Source organism: Electrona antarctica (assembly GCF_951216825.1).
Source record: "Electrona antarctica genome assembly, chromosome: 15".
In the NCBI taxonomy this organism is placed as follows: Eukaryota; Metazoa; Chordata; class Actinopteri; order Myctophiformes; family Myctophidae; genus Electrona; species Electrona antarctica.
Genome location: NC_136796.1, coordinates 45,727,194 through 45,745,698, shown reverse-complemented (window position 1 = coordinate 45,745,698; position 18,505 = coordinate 45,727,194). Strand labels below are relative to the sequence as shown.

At 43.9% G+C, this 18,505-nt stretch overlaps 1 protein-coding gene across 1 annotated transcript in view; it reads left to right on the top strand.

The window, feature by feature from the left end:
- ash1l (ash1 (absent, small, or homeotic)-like) overlaps nucleotides 1–10,238 on the top strand; it is a gene marked incomplete at its 5' end in the record, with an annotated part of 70,226 nt that extends 59,988 nt beyond the window's left edge. The window contains 4 exons of the mRNA XM_079522127.1: nucleotides 6,606–6,772; nucleotides 9,042–9,383; nucleotides 9,444–9,636; nucleotides 10,098–10,238. Of these exons, the coding sequence (XP_079378253.1) occupies nucleotides 6,606–6,772; nucleotides 9,042–9,383; nucleotides 9,444–9,636; nucleotides 10,098–10,192 (797 nt within the window). The 3' untranslated portion in view covers nucleotides 10,193–10,238. The remainder of the gene's footprint in view (nucleotides 1–6,605; nucleotides 6,773–9,041; nucleotides 9,384–9,443; nucleotides 9,637–10,097) is intronic.
- Between the last annotated feature and the right edge of the window lie 8,267 nt (nucleotides 10,239–18,505).

Here is an 18,505-nt window from a genome sequence, read left to right as displayed (position 1 = left end):
AAAATCATGACAATAAACACAATGTTTTGGAAAGTTTCAAATAATTAGAAAGTAGAAAAAAAAGATTACAACACTTTTTTTGTTGTTTTTCTTCTTATTTGTTTGGTCCAAAATATTGTGTTTGTTGTCATGATTTGTCACGACTCGAGTTGGCTTCGTACGACGCTTAAAAGGTCTTTAAATAAATACTTTTTGAAATATCTATGGGGAAAATGCATTGGGAATTATTTCATGGGCCTGGCGTCGTCATGAAAGGGGGCGGGACTGCGACGCTCTATACAGAGTGAACTTAAGTACCACAGACGAAAAACAGTCTAAGTCCAAATTTCATTCTGACCCCTCCACGAAAAGGCCTCGTTGTCCTGAACCCTTATTTATCATTTATACATTATGGATCAATAGTGTGGACTTAGACTGTTTTTCGTCTAGTATAATACCTTTTATATAATCACCAACATTAATTTATGTTTGTTATTTACAGCTAGGTAGAGTAGTGGGGCGAGATGGAAAAGGGGCGACTGTATCTGTTACCAATCTGAAGACTCACGTCGTCAGACTCCACCTTAGCCTAGGTAGCACTTGCCGTAGCACTTGCCCTAGCCTCGACGACCAATATTGACCTGGCATCCCATAGCGTTGCCAGTCTTATACATTTCGAGAGTAGGAAGGTTTTACATTACATTTTGATGTATTACCTTGTGTTGTCCTGGCTTTCTGTAAATTGCTCTGGATTAAGAGCGTCTGCTAAAATGCCTAAAATTGTCGGAGAACATTCAGCGATCTAGCCGATCTACAAGCTCTCAACAACACGCGTTGTTTGCGAGATGACTGCCCTCTCCAGACCACGAATGCAGCATTTAATGCCACTCTTTTCCATGCTGGAAGGAAGGCAGCGTTATCAGGAGAATTGCCGTTCTTCCCCCGAAGTCTCCTGAACTTGAACACAGTATTTTGGCGTTGAACAAATGTGTTTTCGAAATCCATGTCGTTACACACCGCATCTCCACTATGCTCTGCTATTTTCGCTATTTTTTTGTTCAAAAGTGCACTCTTAACGGGATTTCAGCCCCTGCCTCTCTAACACTCTCTGCACGTCCCTATGTGTGTGTGTGTGTGTGTGTGTGTGCGTGTGTGTATGTATAGGAGGTCCCCATGCTGCCTCAGCCCAGCTACGCCCAGTCGGGTTCCATTTACTACATCTGCCTGCTCAGGGACGAACTCCTGCTGCACCAAGGTAACTAACTCAAACACACCTTATACAATACACAGAGGTCTATTAGCCCTTCACTAAATCCCACCCCAAAAAGCGATTGTCCAATGCCAATCCAAATAGTTTAGCAACGGTTGCTATGCAGGTCAAGCTTTCTTCGCTGCTAACGTGCCTATTGGACAAGGATGGGTTGGGGAGGGACTTAGTGAAGGGCTAATTAGGATGATCTACTGTCAGAGCCTGGTCATATAGTCTTTTGAATAGTTTTCATTTGGTCTTAGTCACATTTTTAGTCACCTGGTATGTTTGACTGTTAGTCTAGTTTTAGTCGACTAAATATCATAAGATTTTAGCCGACTAAATCTACAGTTGATTTAGTTGACTAAATTGCATTTTGGCGGGCCTTGGTGCCGTCGGAATGGCAGATTTTACACTTGCTGAAAATACCCGATGTAGATCGGCTATTTTCAGCATGCAACCAAGTGTAAAATGACTTATACTGGATCTCTTTTCCACCAGTCCCTTCCTAACATTTTAGTCTAGTTTTTATTTCCTGACGAAATTGTCGATATATTTAGTCTTAGTTTCAGTCATCATAGCTCAGTTTTCATTTAGTTTCCATTTAGTTTGCGTCAGTGGAAAAAGGTCAAACATTTTTCTAACGAAAGAAAGGAAATGTGGGACGTAACATTATTTGCAATGACCTGTTGTATCATATGGTTGATGATGATCGAAATAAACTACACTAAAAACTGTATCGTATTAGACAATCTGCTGAGCATGCAGATGATAATGGTAAATACGATCACTTTGAACAGCCAAAAGTATGTCAAACTCAAATTAGACCGGTGTTTCAGAACACATGAATGTATGTCAGCACTTCATCTATTGGATTGCATTGAGTTGTCCTTTAATTCAAATAGTTGAAGCTTGAAAGTTAGTTGGTCAGACATTCAAAAGTGTGTGTGCATGTGTGTGTGTGTGTGTGTGTGTGTGTGTGTGTGTGTGTGTGTGTGTGTGTGTGTGTGTGTGTGTGTGTGTGTGCGTGCGTGCGTGCGTGCGTGCGTGCGTGCGTGCGTGCGTGCGTGCGTGCGTGCGTGCGTGCGTGCGTGCGTGCGTGCGTGCGTGCGGTGCGTGCGTGCGGTGCGTGCGTGCGTGCGTGCGTGCGTTTCATTCAGGTGACTGTGTGTACCTGATGAGGGACAGCAGACGAACCCCAGAGGGACAGCCTGTAAGACAGTCGTACCGTCTCCTGTCTCACGTCAACAGAGACAAGTTGGACATCTTCCGCATTGAGAAACTCTGGAAAAACGAAAAGTGAGTCGGACAGAACACTAGACTAACTACTGCCCGTGCCGTTATACTACTGTCTGCTATAGTCTCGCGTCGCCAGACGGTCAGGGATCTCTGCCTACGTGATACACCTGGTGGTCTCTAAATTCAATGAATGGGCTAAAGCTGGGTGGAAACTTTATTTTATATATTTTTTATGGAGGGACAGACAGTAGGCTGACAGGAAATGGGGAGAGAGATGGGGGGGGATGACATGCAGTAAAGGCCGTCGGGATCGGGAGTCGAACCCGCGGCACACTGCCAGACTGGATTACCGGTCTGTGTTACTAAATTGCCGAATGATCCGGTCGGGGGCGGATCATATCGTTATGTCATGTTGTAGTCATTGTTTTGTAGTCATCGGGATGATATCGTTACGTCATGTTGTAGTCATTGTTTTGTAGTCATCAGGATGATATCGTTACGTCATGTTGTAGTCATTGTGTTGTAGTCATCAGGATAATAGCGTTACGTCATGTTGTAGTCATTGTTTTGTAGTCGTCAGGATGATATCGTTACGTCATGTCGTAGTAATGTTTTGTAGTCATCAGGATGCTATCGTTACGTCATGTCGTAGTATTGTTTTGTAGTCATCAGGATGATATCGTTACGTCATGTTGTAGTCATTGTTTTGTAGTCATCAGGATGATATCTCTACGGCATGTTGTAGTCATTGATTTGTAGTCATCAGGATGATATCGTTACGTCATGTTGTAGTCATTGTTTTGTAGTCATCATGATGATATCTTTACGTCATGTTGTAGTCATTGATTTGTAGTCGTCAGGATGATATCTTTACGTCATGTTGAAGTCATTGTTTTGTAGTCATCAGGATGATATCGTTACGTCATGTTGTAGTCATTGTTTTGTAGTCATCAGGATGATATCGCTACGTCATGTTGTAGTATTGTTTTGTAGTCAGCAGGATGATATCGTTACGTCATGTTGTAGTCATTGTTTTGTAGTCATCAGGATGATATCGTTACGTCATGTTGTAGTCATTGTTTTGTAGTCATCAGGATGATATCGTTACGTCATGTTGTAGTCATTGTTTTGTAGTCATCAGGATGATATCGTTACGTCATGTTGTAGTCATTGTTTTGTAGTCATCAGGATGATATCGTTACGTCATGTTGTAGTCATTGTTTTGTAGTCATCAGGATGATATGGTTACGTCATGTCATAGTCATTGTTTTGTAGTCATCAGGATGATATCGTTACGTCATGTTGTAGTCATTGTTTTGTAGTCATCAGGATGATGTCGTTACGTCATGTTGTAGTCATTGATTTGTAGTCATCAGGCCGGAACCCTCAAATCGGAACAATAAGCATTTCAAATTGCGAGAGGCAACAGTCTGGCAACGCGAGGCTACTTTTTTTTGGAAGGTATTATTCTTCCAGTTTGAGGGAAAGGAAAGTTCCAGATTGAGGGTTCCGGCCTGATGACTACACCATGACGCAACGCTCCCGTCATAAACCCCAAAAGGAATGCTGCCCAGGCTAGGAGGAACCAGTTTAGGGAACTAAATTGGCTTCCCGTGGAATAGAGCGTCGCAGTCCCCTCCGCCCCCCTTTCATGACGACGCCAGGCCCAGGAAATAATTCCCAATGCATTTTTCCTCATAGACATTTCAAAAAGTATTTATTTAAAGACCTTATAAGCGTCGTACGAAGCCAACTCGAGTTGTGACAAATCATGACAACAAACAACAAATAATTACAAAGAATAAAAACAACAAAAAAAGTGTTGTAACCTGCGGTTTTTTTTCTTCTTTCTAATTCTTTGTTTTGCCCAAAACATTGTGTTTTTGCTGTCATGATTTCTCACAACTCGAGTTGGCTTTGTACGACGCTTAAAAGGTCTTTAAATAAATACTTTTTGAAATGTCTATGAGGAAAATGAACGGGGAATCATTTCCTGGGCCCTGGTGGTAGGTGGCGGGACTGCGACGCTCTATACTTTGTCAAGGCTGGTCCATAAAATTCTACACCGAGAGGTTCCTAGCTTGCTGAATCATTTCCCCACAGTGCAGGTTTTTTAATCCGCAGTTTAAACAAAACTCCCCAGTCGTATTAAAGCAGCTGACAAAGCGCTTGTTTTACCTTTGTCTCTCCTTGTCGTAAGGGGTGAGAGGTTTGCCTTTGGCCACCATTACTTCTCTTTCCCTTTGTCTCTCCTTGTCGTAAGGGGTGAGAGGTTTGCCTTTGGCCACCATTACTTCTCTTTGTCTCTCCTTTGTCATAAGGGGTGAGAGGTTTGCCTTTGGCCACCATTACTTCTCTTTCCCTTTGTCTCTCCTTGTCATAAGGGGTGAGAGGTTTGCCTTTGGCCACCATTACTTCTCTTTGTCTCTCCTTTGTCATAAGGGGTGAGAGGTTTGCCTTTGGCCACCATTACTTCTCTTTCTCTTTGTCTCTCCTTGTCGTAAGGGGTGAGAGGTTTGCCTTTGGCCACCATTACTTCTCTTTCTCTTTGTCTCTCCTTGTCGTAAGGGGTGAGAGGTTTGCCTTTGGCCACCATTACTTCCGTCCTCACGAGACCCACCATTCTCCGTCGCGACGGTTCTACCAGAACGAGTTGTTTCGCATGCCGCTGTACGAGATCATCCCCCTGGAGGCCGTGGTGGGGACGTGCTGCGTCCTCGACCTCTACACCTACTGCAAAGGTGAGAGCGCGCACGCACACACACACACACACACACACACACACACACACACACACACACACACACACACACACACACACACACACACGGTGTGTGGCTCAGCGGTTGCTCAGGGGTAGAGTGGCCGGATGGTAACCGCAAGGTTGCCAGTTCCAACCAGGGCTCCCCCCAGAGTTAGTGTCGAAGTGTCCTTGAGCAAGACACTGAACCCCAAATTGCTCCCGATGTGCAGGTTGGTGCCTTGCACCCCTGTCATTGGTGTGTGAATGTGTGAATGGGTGAATGTAATGCACAATCTATGTAAAGCGCCTTGGATAAAGGCGCTATATAAATGCACCATTTACCACACACACACACACACACACACACACACACACACACACACAGTGAAGACTGAAGCTAACCACAGTGCATATTGGTTTAATCCCCGCACCCAATGGAAAGAAAAATGGTACTGTATAGCAGTAGTAATGCTTTTCTGTGTCTGTGTGCCACTCAACCCTCACCTGCTCCGGAGATTTTAGTGGTGTGTAAATACCATATGAGGCAAACCTACAACTATTACCGTGCAGTTAAGTGTGATCTATCCCGGTGTCATGTTCAAAACAAATGTCCAGTCTACAAGCTCACAAGCAGCCACGCTGCTCGATGCATTTTGAGTTTGTAGATCTGCTATTTTTGGTGCACACAACTAAGCATAAATCAGACATGACTGACCTGTTTAACCCGTTCTGGGCGGGAACCCCTTTTGGTGTTTTAAAGCATTATGTTACACTTTAGATATTTTTAAATAGCAGATCTACAAGCTCATAGCGCGGCACCGAGTGCCGCGCTACGAGCTTGTAGGTCTGCTATTTTTTGAAAAATCGTGAATATGTGGCGCAAATCTTTGAATATTATATGCTTTCACAGCGAACGTTTTTAACTCATATCTTTGCTTCTGGGGGGGGGGGGGGGGTGTCTGGAACAACATATTTTCAGATGGGGGTCAGCGGCCAAATACAGATAATTATGGGGGTCCTTGACATGAAAAAGGTTGAGAACCACTGACATGGAAACACAGGGTTTTTCAGAAAAAAATCATTTTTTTTTATTTCGACATCGGGCCTAAATGGGTTTAACCCATTTTGGGCGGGAACCCCTTTTGGTGTTAGCATTATGTTATGCTTTAGCGATTGAAAAATAGCAGATCTACAAGCTCATAGCGCGCCACCGAGTGGCGCGCTACGAGCTTGTAGGTCTGCTATTTTTGAAAAATCGAAGAACGACATAGCTTTTTCAGAAAACTGTCAGGATGTAGAAGACATTTTTTTAATCTGATCTCAGATCAGAATGGGTTAAATGGGTTTAAACCTCCATGCTAATCCTGAGTGTGTGTGTTTCTCTGCCCTATACAGGACGGCCCAAGGGAATCAAAGAGCAGGACGTTTACATCTGCGACTACCGGCTGGACAAGTCGGCTCACCTCTTCTACAAGATCCACAGGAACCGCTACCCCGTCTGCACCAAGCCGTACGCCTTCAACCACTTCCCCAAGCGCCTGGCGCCCAAAAGAGACTTCTCGGTGAGTGTCGGTGTCGCTGTCGTCAGACAGGGAGAGGACAGACTGTTCAGAGCTGTCGTTGCCCTCATATAAACGCCAGGGAAGCTATTTTAAGGGTGGTGGAGGGGGGAGATAATGTTACAGCTCAATGTATGACTTAGCACTGCACTTAAACCAGGGCGATCACTTCTGCTTTACCCTGTGCTTCGAACTATAGGGATGTCCCGATCACGTTTTGTTTTTTGCGATCATTTGATCTTTCCCGATCCTTTCTTTATATTTTGATGTAACACTTAAGCCATATCACAATAGTATAATATCCTAATGTATGTCACTCTAGTGTAGTCTGTTGTGTTGCCTTTCAGTTATTGAAAAGCAAAATGTTTTTTTTCTTTCTATGAAACTTAGTTTAGACAGTACTTAGTTTAGACTAGTCATTGGGTTAGACCAGTCATTAGTCCTACAACTACAACCTATCTCAAACCCTCACCCTACGGGGAAGCACACCTAAACCTAACCTTAACCCATGTCTAACCAATGACTAGTCTAAACTAAGTATGCACCCCAAATACTGATGTATTGGTTAATCAGAGTGAATACAGTTGTACAGCTTATAGAACTGAAGTGAAGTTAAAACTCTTAAAGAGTATCTCTCTCATTCAGAGAGAGTACTACAGACACCTACTGTATGCCATCATACATAGCGGGGGTTGCATTCCCTTTGTTTTCATCATAGGTGCATGTCTTTCACGCCTCTGAGTGTGAGTAGTCTTTGTTTGATGATCTCTGACTGGGACCAGAAGGAAAACAACTAGCATAAACACAACAGTTTTTAACAAAATCTCATTGATTATACATCTTTCTTTGAGATTTACATTAGACAATTAAAACTCCGATTCCCCCCCCCCCCTACTACTCCTCACCTTGCAGACAGATTCACATTCAGGCTACATAGACTATCTTTTGATTTTTCCGTGAATAAATGCTACGCCTTTTTCATTACTACAGATCACTAATTACACAGTGATGAGTGCTTGTAATAAGAATGGATGCAATATCCTGTTATGTATTTGAGATGAAGGATAACAATGGCAATTGTCTGTTATTATGGTACAGTGTATCTATCTACATATAAACTTTTATTTGCAGACACTATAGGTCCAAAATACAAAAACAAGACACAAAAACAAACAATAAAACATAGAGGTAGCCTATCACAATCAGGCTATTATCACTCCATACAGCAAATCATTTAAAAAACATATAAACATTTCCTCCAGTGTTTCCAAAAGCAAGAGGAGAACCTTGTATCACTCTGTGTGAACCCTGTTAAGGCCATGATTAATGCATTATTTGACTCCTTCGATCTACACATAAATCTGAACATAAAATTCCTCAGTACAGCATGAAAGGTGGGTACATTACTAGTTACAAACATCTCACTTTCACTGGTCCATCTTGGGAGTTTCAAAAAGATTCTAAAAGCATCATTATATGCCACCTGAAGTTTTTTCATTTTTTGCACTGCTAAAACGGCACCACAAGTGAGCCGTGTATAGTGGAGTGCAATATGTTTTAAAAAGTGCTATTTTCACGTTGTCTGTACACATGTGAAACTTCCGTGCCAGCATATTGGCTTGGCCATATAATTTACAGCACTGACGCTGCACATCATCATACAGAGAGACATGTTTAGAGGAGAAAAACAAAACATGAGAAAGGATGAGAGGGAGAGGGACAAATAGCAAAGCTGAGAGGTACCAAGACGAGGAAGATTGGGAGGCTGAGAGGGAAACAGACCGTAAGAAAGCTGAGACGGAGCCAGATGGTAGGAAAACTGTAAGAGGGAGATTTGGTAGGAAAGCTGAGAAGGAGACAGGATAATAGAAAAGCTGAGAGGGCAACAAACGGTAGGAAAGTTGAGAGGGAGACAAAGTAGATGATGTAGCCTTTAGGCTTTAGGATTTAACCCATTTTGGGGCGGGAACCCCTTTCGGTGTTAGCATTATGTTATGCTTTAGCTATTGGAAAATAGCAGATCTACAAGCTCGTAGCGCGCCACCGAGTGGCGCGCTACGAGCTTGCAGGTCTGCTATTTTTGAAAAATCGAAGAACGACTGACATGGAAACATAGCTTTTTCAGAAAACTGTCAGGATGTTTTTAGAATCTGATCTCAGGTCAAAATGGGTTAAGCAAGCAAACAAAGGGCACAAGGCGAGACGAGCATCTCCACCGCTACGCCGTCCAGTCCACTGTTATCTTTAACGTTGTCACAACTCTCGTCAACAGCCGCACTACGTCCCCGACAACTACAAGCGGAACGGCGGCCGGTCGGCCTGGAAGAGCGAACGTCCCAAAGGAGCGGGAGGCTGCGAGGACGACGCCTCCTCCTGCGACCGAGGAGACGACTTCCCCCTGGATGGCGAGGACGGCGGAGGAGGAGGAGGAGGAGGAGGAGGAGGAGGAGGAGAGGACGACGGCGGCGACACGGCCTCCGAGGAGCGTGCTCCCGCAGCAGCAGCGCCAGCGCGGCCCCAGAGAACCCAGCGGAGAGGGGAGGGGGGAGGAGACCCCGAGGATGAAGAGGAGGACGAAGAGGAGGATGAAGACGAGGAGGAGGAGGAGGAGGAGGTGGTGGAGGAGGAGGAGCGGCGGCGGCGGCGGCAGCAGCGCCAGGAGGCGGAGGAGCAGCGGAGGGAGCTGGAGGAGAGCTCGACGACGGAGAGGGGGGCGGGGGGAGAGATGCTGGAGCTCCCCTCGTCCTCGGCCTCCTCTCCGCTCCACCACCACCACCACCACCCGGGGCTGGGCAGGAGGGAGGCACAGAGGGAGAGACTCAACAAGATCCTGCTGGACCTCCTGCACAGAACGCCCAGCAAGAATGGTGAGGAGACTTAAAGGAGGAGGAGGGAGGAGGTGATGTTTCCTCAGAAACCTGGTCCTTTCGGGAGAGCCCTGGTATGATCCTGGTTTTCTGGTACTGCTGGTTTTGTTTTTATGTTAAACGACCAAAAACCGGTGGAGTAGACCTATAGGCTGGTGATCATGCATGTTTGTTCAGCATGTGTGATTAATTACAAGCGCCGACTTGCAAGGGACTCGCTTGAGATAAGGTAATCCCAACACGGAATACTCTTATTGCATCCTGGCGGGGATGAGAAACCAGCGATGCTAGAGGTTCCTGGTATAGGATACGAAACCAGCGGTATTAAGATGTTCTCGTAGTAGGATAGAAAACTTAGCAGAACTAGGGTTCTTCGCGTAGGACAGAAAACCAGCAGTACTAGGAGTTCTCGGTTTTCGACAGAAAAACCCTGAAACTCTTTATCTGTTGCTTCTCCACAGCCATAGATGTCACGTACCTCCTGGAGGAGGGAGCCGGACGACGGCTTCGCCGGCGGACACTTGGCTTCGGCGATTTTGTGGGAGGAAGGAAATGAGCTTCATGCTTCTTCTTCCGCCCGCCGCGTGCCTATAAAGAAAGCACGCTACTAATCTCCACGTATCTGAGAGCCGCTGGGGGTCACGGACGGTGTGGAGTGGAGGGACAAGGAAGAAGAAGAAAGGGAAGAGACGGCCGTCGTCAAGGGAGAGGTGTTGTAGAATCCTCCTCCTTCCGTTACTGAGGACCCTCTCCGGATGCCCGGACTTCCTTCCAAACCTACCTAGTCATCTCGGACTGAGTAGACGTTGATGTGGGGGGTAAAGAGGTCAGAAGTGTTGCCGCCGCGATTACAGTCTTTTTATATATATATATATATATATATAAATATATAAGGGTTCATATGGAGAACTCAGGGGAGGGGAGGAGGAGGGGGGACCCAGACTCGTCAACGTAGTGTGATGCAAAATGTGTTTCTTTTTTTTTTTCTTTTTTTTAATAAACATAGGAGAAATAACCCATGCACTTAAATGCATTGAACAAAAATGAACAGCAGCAAAAAGCCTGCAAGCCGCGTGTGTGTGTGTGTGGGGCACAGACTGAAGCACCGGACAACGTCTGCATTATCAGCTCAGACTGACTACGTACGGTTCGTTTTGAAACTCCACCGCGCCCTGCAAGGATCAAATGGTACTGAACTGGCGAGGGGGGGAGGGGGGGGGGGGAATGGCTGTGTGTTGGGGTTGTTGTTTTTTTGTATCAAATGGGAATGAGAAAGCTGGAGACTGATGCCCCCTAGTGTCTCTCAGCTGTAAATGACAAATTGGTCAACATTATGCACAGAAGAAGGAATTGTACCAAGATATTTTTTTTTTGGGATGAAAAGGCATAGGAGCGACGTGAGAAAACACCGCTGACGAACTTGGGGAGGGAGAGAGAGAGGGAAAAAAGGAGGACGGGGAGTGTGTGAGAGAGAGAGAGAGAGAGAGAGAAGGAAGAGAGCGGCAGGAACGAGTTGGAGGTCAACTGCACTTTTTTTTGGTACCATGGACAATTTTTGTGAAGCTCCTGCGTCGTCAACAACACGAGTAACAGCGAAAAACACACTAACACTCTCACACCAGTATTCAGATGATGCAGTCTATAGAGATGAAAGGAAAAAAAGACAAAAAAAAAACAGTTTAAAAAGATACATCTATTCTCTTTTTTTCTTGTTATACTGTAGTTAACTCATTTTAGAAACCGAGAAGGACTGGATGGGGTGGGGGAGGACGGGACGGTTGGGTGGGTGGTTGGGTGGGACGGACGGGGGGTTTGTGTTTTTGTTTATTTCTAGAGTACGTGTGTAGTAGGGAGGGGGAGGGGGAGGGTGCCCCCCTCGGGGGGGGGGGGAGGATCGAGTGCGCTTTTCGTCCATCAAGTGTCTCGTTGAGGTCTCGTTGAGGTCTCGTTGAGTGTCTCGTGGTTGTCCCTGTGTCGAGGCAGTCGGCTTCGCCATCCTTCCTTTCTTTCCAGAGGTAACTTTAATTCACCAGCTCTACTTTTACCAGGCGGAGGAACGCCGGCTTCTTCTCACCGTACTAACGCCTTAGAACGCCGTGTGCTCCCCCGGCTGCCTTGCGCAAAAACGTGTGCACGCGAGCACACTTTCTTTTCTTCTGTGTGTGTGTGCGTGCGCGCGTGTGTGTGTGTGTGTGTGCGTGCGTACGACGTGTGCGTGAGTGCGTGTGTCTGTACCCAGACTTCTTGAAGATATAAAGGAAAAACAAAATGGAGAGAAAAAAAAATAAGGGCTTGATGGCAATTAACAATTTTAAGAAAAATTATGGAAACAATACTTAACATGAAATGTATGGTGACAGTCATATTTTCATATTTTCTTTGGGGAGGGAGGGAGGGAGGGGAGGGGAGGGGGTGTATATTGTATGTCGGGAGAGAGAAGGAAATTTAGTTTTTCTTTTTCTTCAACTTCAGAAAATTATGTTCCCGGTTGCCATGGAGAATGTTTTAAGATAATTGTCGATATTCCCCCCCCAAATGCCTTTGGTAAAATGGGATTAGTATGTGTGCCCATTATAAACTGACATAGAAATGATTTAAACATTGAAAAACTGACTAAGGGGAGAGAGAGAGAGAAAGAGAGAGAGTGAGAGAGAGAGAGAGGAAGCTGTACAGTGCCAAGTCGATGTATATACAAACTTAACACAATGAGTGTGTCTCCAAAAAGCAATATCTTGATAATGGATTTTGTGTATTATTGTAATGTACAGGACTCAGCCCTATATGTATTATGACTATTATAATAATGATAATATTATAATTTCTGCCATTTGTATTACTATAATGAAGACACTTAAGCTTGGGAGGAAAAAGGAGAGATAGGGAGGATTTGTTTTATTTGTTTGTTTTTTGTCCATAAAAATCACAACGTTAACTGTCCTATAAGTGAGCGATGTAAGAACTTAAAGGTCAGTTTTGTTTTCACTCTCCATTGCCTATCAAAATGAAATTGATCGATGTTTAAACTGCATGAGCGACGAGAATGTCAACATGGACATGAAATGGCATCGGAGACTTGAAACAGTGATTCTGTAACCCCAGCGCGGTCACTGTAAGGATTATTGTTAATAATATGACTTTTTTTGAGGAGGAATTAACACTCCTTGTGTTTTGCTGCAAAGTGTTGAACACTAAAAAAACAAACCAACATAAAAATGTTATCATATTTTTGAAAAAAATAAGGTGACGGTTAACAAAAGTAAGCTGTCAGCTCGATATGTTATTTTATTTTTTCCCTTCATTCTTCCTTTCTTTCTTTCTTTCTTTCTTTCTGATGAGAAACGGTTCCGTTTTGTGATAGCAGTCATGGTTATGATGCTTGTTCTTGTATTTTGTGTGTTTTTTGTGTGATTTGTTTAGTTATTTTTTAGACAATCACAAAATAAGATGCAAGCATTGTAAATGGCAGACTGGCAGACATTTTGTGATGTGTACAGTTTGTCGAAAAAGCCTCTTCCACTCGTTCAAAGTTTGTAATTATGATTATTAAGTCATGAAAAAAATGCTGTTGGTTTTTACTTTTTTGTTTTATATTCTATTTGTTTTTGTTTTTTTTGTTTAGTTTTTTGGTTGGTTGTTTTTTTTTTTTTTTTAATAAAAGGCACTACATTATTGTGAATACAAACATTGACGTTTTTCTTGAAAAGACTACTGAAAACTGTTCCATTCCAATGATTTATTCAAGAGTTATGCAAACTTAAATTTTTACAGTAATCTCTGACCTGTCTGTATTGAATTTCACCAACTGTCTTAGGAAAACCAACGAAGGCCACAGAACTAGACCTAGACTAGAGTCTCACTCTAATGAGTTCACCCTCTGCTCTGTTTCCAAGCAAAAATGCTCCCAGCCAGCTCAGCCAACACAAAACTTAGCATTGAGACACACACTGATGTTTTATTTCTTTTTTGTGACCCAAGTTTTTATTAAACATTTTTCATTTTCATTACAAAACCCCCATCTCCCCACCCTCCCCAAGGTTCCAATTATCGTTGCAACAAGAAAAGACATTTCGTCAGTTAGTTCAACATCTTACAAATACATGATGTTTTATGATCCCCGTAACAGCAATACATTTATTCTGGTGCCAAGACACTGTGAAACTTATTTAAAACCACAAAAGCGTCGCAATCCAAACTGAATGCCAGTAGAGGTTGTGTATTTTTAACTATCAGCAAAGGTCAAAGTATTTCTGGGTAAATAATGAGTTTAAAAATCCTTCTCTGTTGATAGGCTGGTCAATTCCTTCCGTAGACATCGGTAAAGTCTTTTTTTAAACGAGACCCTGGAGTAGGTAAATTAACCGCAGTTACACAGTGCTTGTCTAGTGCAGTGGTTCCAAAAGTGTGGTCCGGGGACCCCCAGGGGTCCTTGAGGCAGTTCCAGGGGGTCTCCAGCTAAATGATAGTTTGGAACCAAATGGGCCATTATGGGTCTGTAACTCTGAGGGTGTACAAATGGAACCAAATGGACCCTAACGGGTGTTCCATTTGGGTGGGCCATTATGGGTCTGTAACTCTGAGGGTGTACAAATGGAACCAAATGGACCCTAACGGGTGTTCCATTTGGGTGGGCCATTATGGGTCTGTAACTCTCAGGGTGTACAAATGGAACCAAATGGACCCTAACGGGTGTTCCATTTGGGTGGGCCATTATGGGTCTGTAACTCTCAGGGTGTACAAATGGAACCAAATGGACCCTAACGGGTGTTCCATTTGGGTGGGCCATTATGGGTCTGTAACTCTCAGGGTGTACAAATGGAACCAAATGGACCCTAAATGGAACCAAATGGACCCCATTTACAGCAGTTACAGTCAGAGTTTCTCATGCTCCAGGATGGCAGCTGTATAGTTTTGTGGTGCAGCAAGTATTAAGTACAGATATTTTTTGTTAAAATTATGTTTTATTCAATGACAAGTTATAGATGGCAGCTTTAAACTTTCACCTCTCTGGCCAAGGCGTTGTGCTGTCTGTGCTTCTAATAAAAAAATAAACTGTTCCACATGTGGAACACAGTTTACTGGCACAGTGTGAGCACATATTATCACTCAGTTCTGTCATTTGTCACAGAGTTCCTTCTCTAACAGGCATAATTGTGGTCAGTGATTATATACTGTTAGATGTTGGTGGAACTGCTTAAAAACCCATTTTGGGCGGGAACCCCTTTTGGTGTTTTAACTAAGCATTATGTTATACTTTAGCTATTGAAAAATAGCAGATCTACAAGCTCATAGCGCGCCACCGAGTGGCGCGCTATGAACTTGTAGATCTGCTATTTTTGAAAAAGTCGTGAAAATGTGGTACAAATCTTTGAATATAATATTCTTTCAGAAGACTTTTTATTTATTTTGACGTCAGGCCTAAATGGGTTTAAGGTCCTGGTCATTCGTCGGTCATTTGTCAGGCTATACTTTTTAGATGCCTATACTTTTACCAAAATGCTAAATGTTTTTAATCAAATGAAGGCCTTGTAGGCTTGGGCACAGCAGAATGTTAATAATAATAACAATAATAATTGTATTAAAATAAATACATGAATAAATGAGTTCATAAATTGATACGTTTTTGAGCGGTGCCTCCGCTCCATTACGGAGCTATGTCTGTCCGTCCATCCGTATGTATGTCTGTATGTCCGTATGTCCGTATGTCTCTGTCTGTATGTCCGAGCACGGAAAGCTGCAACACCCAAAGTGGCCAGTAGAGTACAGCACAGAGTACACTACAGTACGAGCCTTCATGGGTCGTTCCTGGGGGTCTGGATGTTCCGGGGACCCCCCTCACGGACCCCCACATGGTAACTCTGTCATTTCTCGACCGTTTCGGACGCGGGGCGGGGGACCACCGCACAGTACACTACATACATTAACTACAATAAATGTATAGTTGCACCGCTCAGTTCACGCAGGTGTGATTTTACTTGTAGGCTTGAACACAATAGACAATATTAATACAACAATACAACATCAGAGCCAGGGGGGATTACTAACAGAAAACATTAAAGAGTGAACACAAAGCAACAGTTCTCCGCAGCTTTCTTATAAATTGTTTGAATGTACTACTGAATAAAGGTTTGGAATGACTACATTTGGATTTATGTATATGAAGTTTAGCTAGAGTAATGATCAAATTAATTATGCATGCTTCATTTCTCTCCTTATTACTGTCATTACTGAAGCCAAACAGCACATTTTGCCAATACAGACAGAAGTCAGAGTTAATATTATCAACAATTGACCTATAGATACATCCTTCCAAAACGTATTAGTGTGGGTAGGGTACAGTTCCAAAATAAGTGCAACATATTTGTCCCAGGGTACATTTTTACACAAGGAAAACACAGATATCTTTCTTGAACTTAAGAAGATAATGACTTGTAGGATAATTAAAAGAGACCGCCCTCACTTTGTTGGTAAGTAGATGGGGGGGGGGGGGGGGGGGGGTGCATGGTCATGTCACGTGTGATGGTGGATGCGCAAGGGAGTGACATCATCATCATTCATATCCGGAAGTTATGCGGGAACGCCTACTGAGTGTCAAAAAGTACTTTCTGGCCTTGACAAATATCCTTAGTAAGCAAATATCCCTGACCATACAATACACCCATTCCACACAGAAAAGTCATATCTGTTTGCATTAAACGACGTGAAACTAAACTCACTTTGCCACTCAATTTGCGCATATACCCTCTATAAAACAACACAGCCTATACAGCTTCACTTTAGTCGGTAACGTGCGGAACGGACACATTATTATTTGTATGAGTTACCTTACCGATAGATACATAATACATTACAGTAACTACTTTTTTTTACTTATTATAGTTAATAGTTAGTTTATAGTTCATGCCAAAGGTGGAAGGACATGATGACAATTGAGCCAGCAGGACAGTTAAGAAACAAAGGTAGGCTATACTGTAGTGTGAAGTGAACCGTCTGCAACGGCAATGTTTCAAGTTAAGTGTGAAAGAAACGGGGAAAGTAACCGAAGAATGTTTAAAATAGACAGAAGACTGTAAGACAGTCGTTTATAATTCTCGACGACTGGCCCCATCATGTGGTCAGTTGTCAGGGGGAAATTGCACCTCGTTTGTTTTCTGTGGACGATCGTTGGCTGCATTAAAATTGATAGAAAGATACACCGCCGTGGTAAACACCTGTTGTGATGATGATGATGATGATGATACAATAAACTACAAATAAAGTCCAAAATCATAGGTGTAGAAATTGGGCCAATCGTTTACTTCAACCACGTGGGGGCGATGTTAGCAAACAAAGATGAGTTCACGTTTACCCACAGCAGGTGCATTTTGATGAATTGAACAATTAAGGTGGACCCTCTTGTAAACAAGTGTAATGCTTGATTGGGTTATCCACTCACAGTTAACAGTCTTTGTATTGAGTTTGTGCTTGAAGTACTGTAATTCTGCAAACTGTTAATCAATATTTAAATCAATCAATCAATCGGGTAATGTGGAGTGGCGGTAGCTCTGGTCCATAGCCCTAATGCTAATTCTGCCCTGCATTAGAGCTATGGACCAGAGATAGGGTGGTGGTAGCTCTGGTCCATAGCCCTAATACTAATCTGCCCTGCATTAGAGCTATGGACCAGAGCTAGGGTGGTGGTAGCTCTGGTCCATAGCCCTAATACTAATCTGCCCTGCATTAGAGCTATGGAACAGAGCTGGCAATGACAACATTGTAGGTATAGGCTATGCAACATAATTCTCTCAGGCAGTCACTGAGCAATGAACTGCATGTTTATTGATGTCCAACCACCAGCATTACAGATGAAATGAAATGAAATGAAATGATTACTATATTTACCCAGGGTATCTGGGTATCAGATAGCATAGTGATGTGTTTATTTGCTTGTGTACTGTACATGCTTGCATGTCTTACTGTACGTGCCTCAGTGTGTTAATCTTCTTAGACAGAGCATAGGCATATGAACTATTTTTCATATGAACATATGAAAAATAGCTCTTGCCAAACCACCACTCTTCTTATTCCATTGCTACTTGCAGGCACGTGCAGAGTTTGAGAGGCAGGGGCTGAAGTCCCATAAGAGGGCACTTTTGGCCCAAAATAGCTGATCTACGACGCGTTGAGAGCTTGTAGATCAGCTATTTTCGGGGCGCAACCCTGGACTCTTTATCTACTGGAGATATGCGGTGTAACGACATGGATTTTGAAACAAAATGAAAACTATTCTCCTGAATGCTGCCTTCCGGCATGGCATGAAAAGGAGAGGAGGGAATTTGCATTTCTTTCACCGTGTAGTAAATGCTGCATTCGTGGTCTGGAGAGGGCAGTTGTTTTACAGATGGGTAAAAGGGCAGGGGCTGAAGCCCCCTTTGATGTCTGTGTGCACGTCCCTGTCTACTTGTTTGTCAGCCAGCCAGTCAGCCGCCAGCCAGTCAGTCAGTCAGTCAGTCAGTCAGTCAGTCAGTCAGCCAGCCAGTCAGTCAGTCAGCCAGTCAGCCAGTCAGTCAGTCAGTCAGTCAGTCAGTCAGTCAGTCAGTCAGCCAGCCAGCCAGTCAGTCAGTCAGCCAGCCAGCCAGCCAGCCAGCCAGCCAGTCAGTCAGTCAGTCAGCCAGCCAGCCAGTCAGTCAGTCAGCCAGCCAGTCAGTCAGCCAGCCAGCCAGCCAGCCAGTCAGTCAGTCAGTCAGCCAGCCAGCCAGTCAGTCAGTCAGTCAGCCAGCCAGTCAGTCAGTCAGTCAGTCAGCCAGCCAGTCAGTCAGTCAGCCAGCCAGCCAGCCAGCCAGTCAGTCAGTCAGCCAGTCAGTCAGTCAGTCAGTCAGTCAGTCAGCCAGCC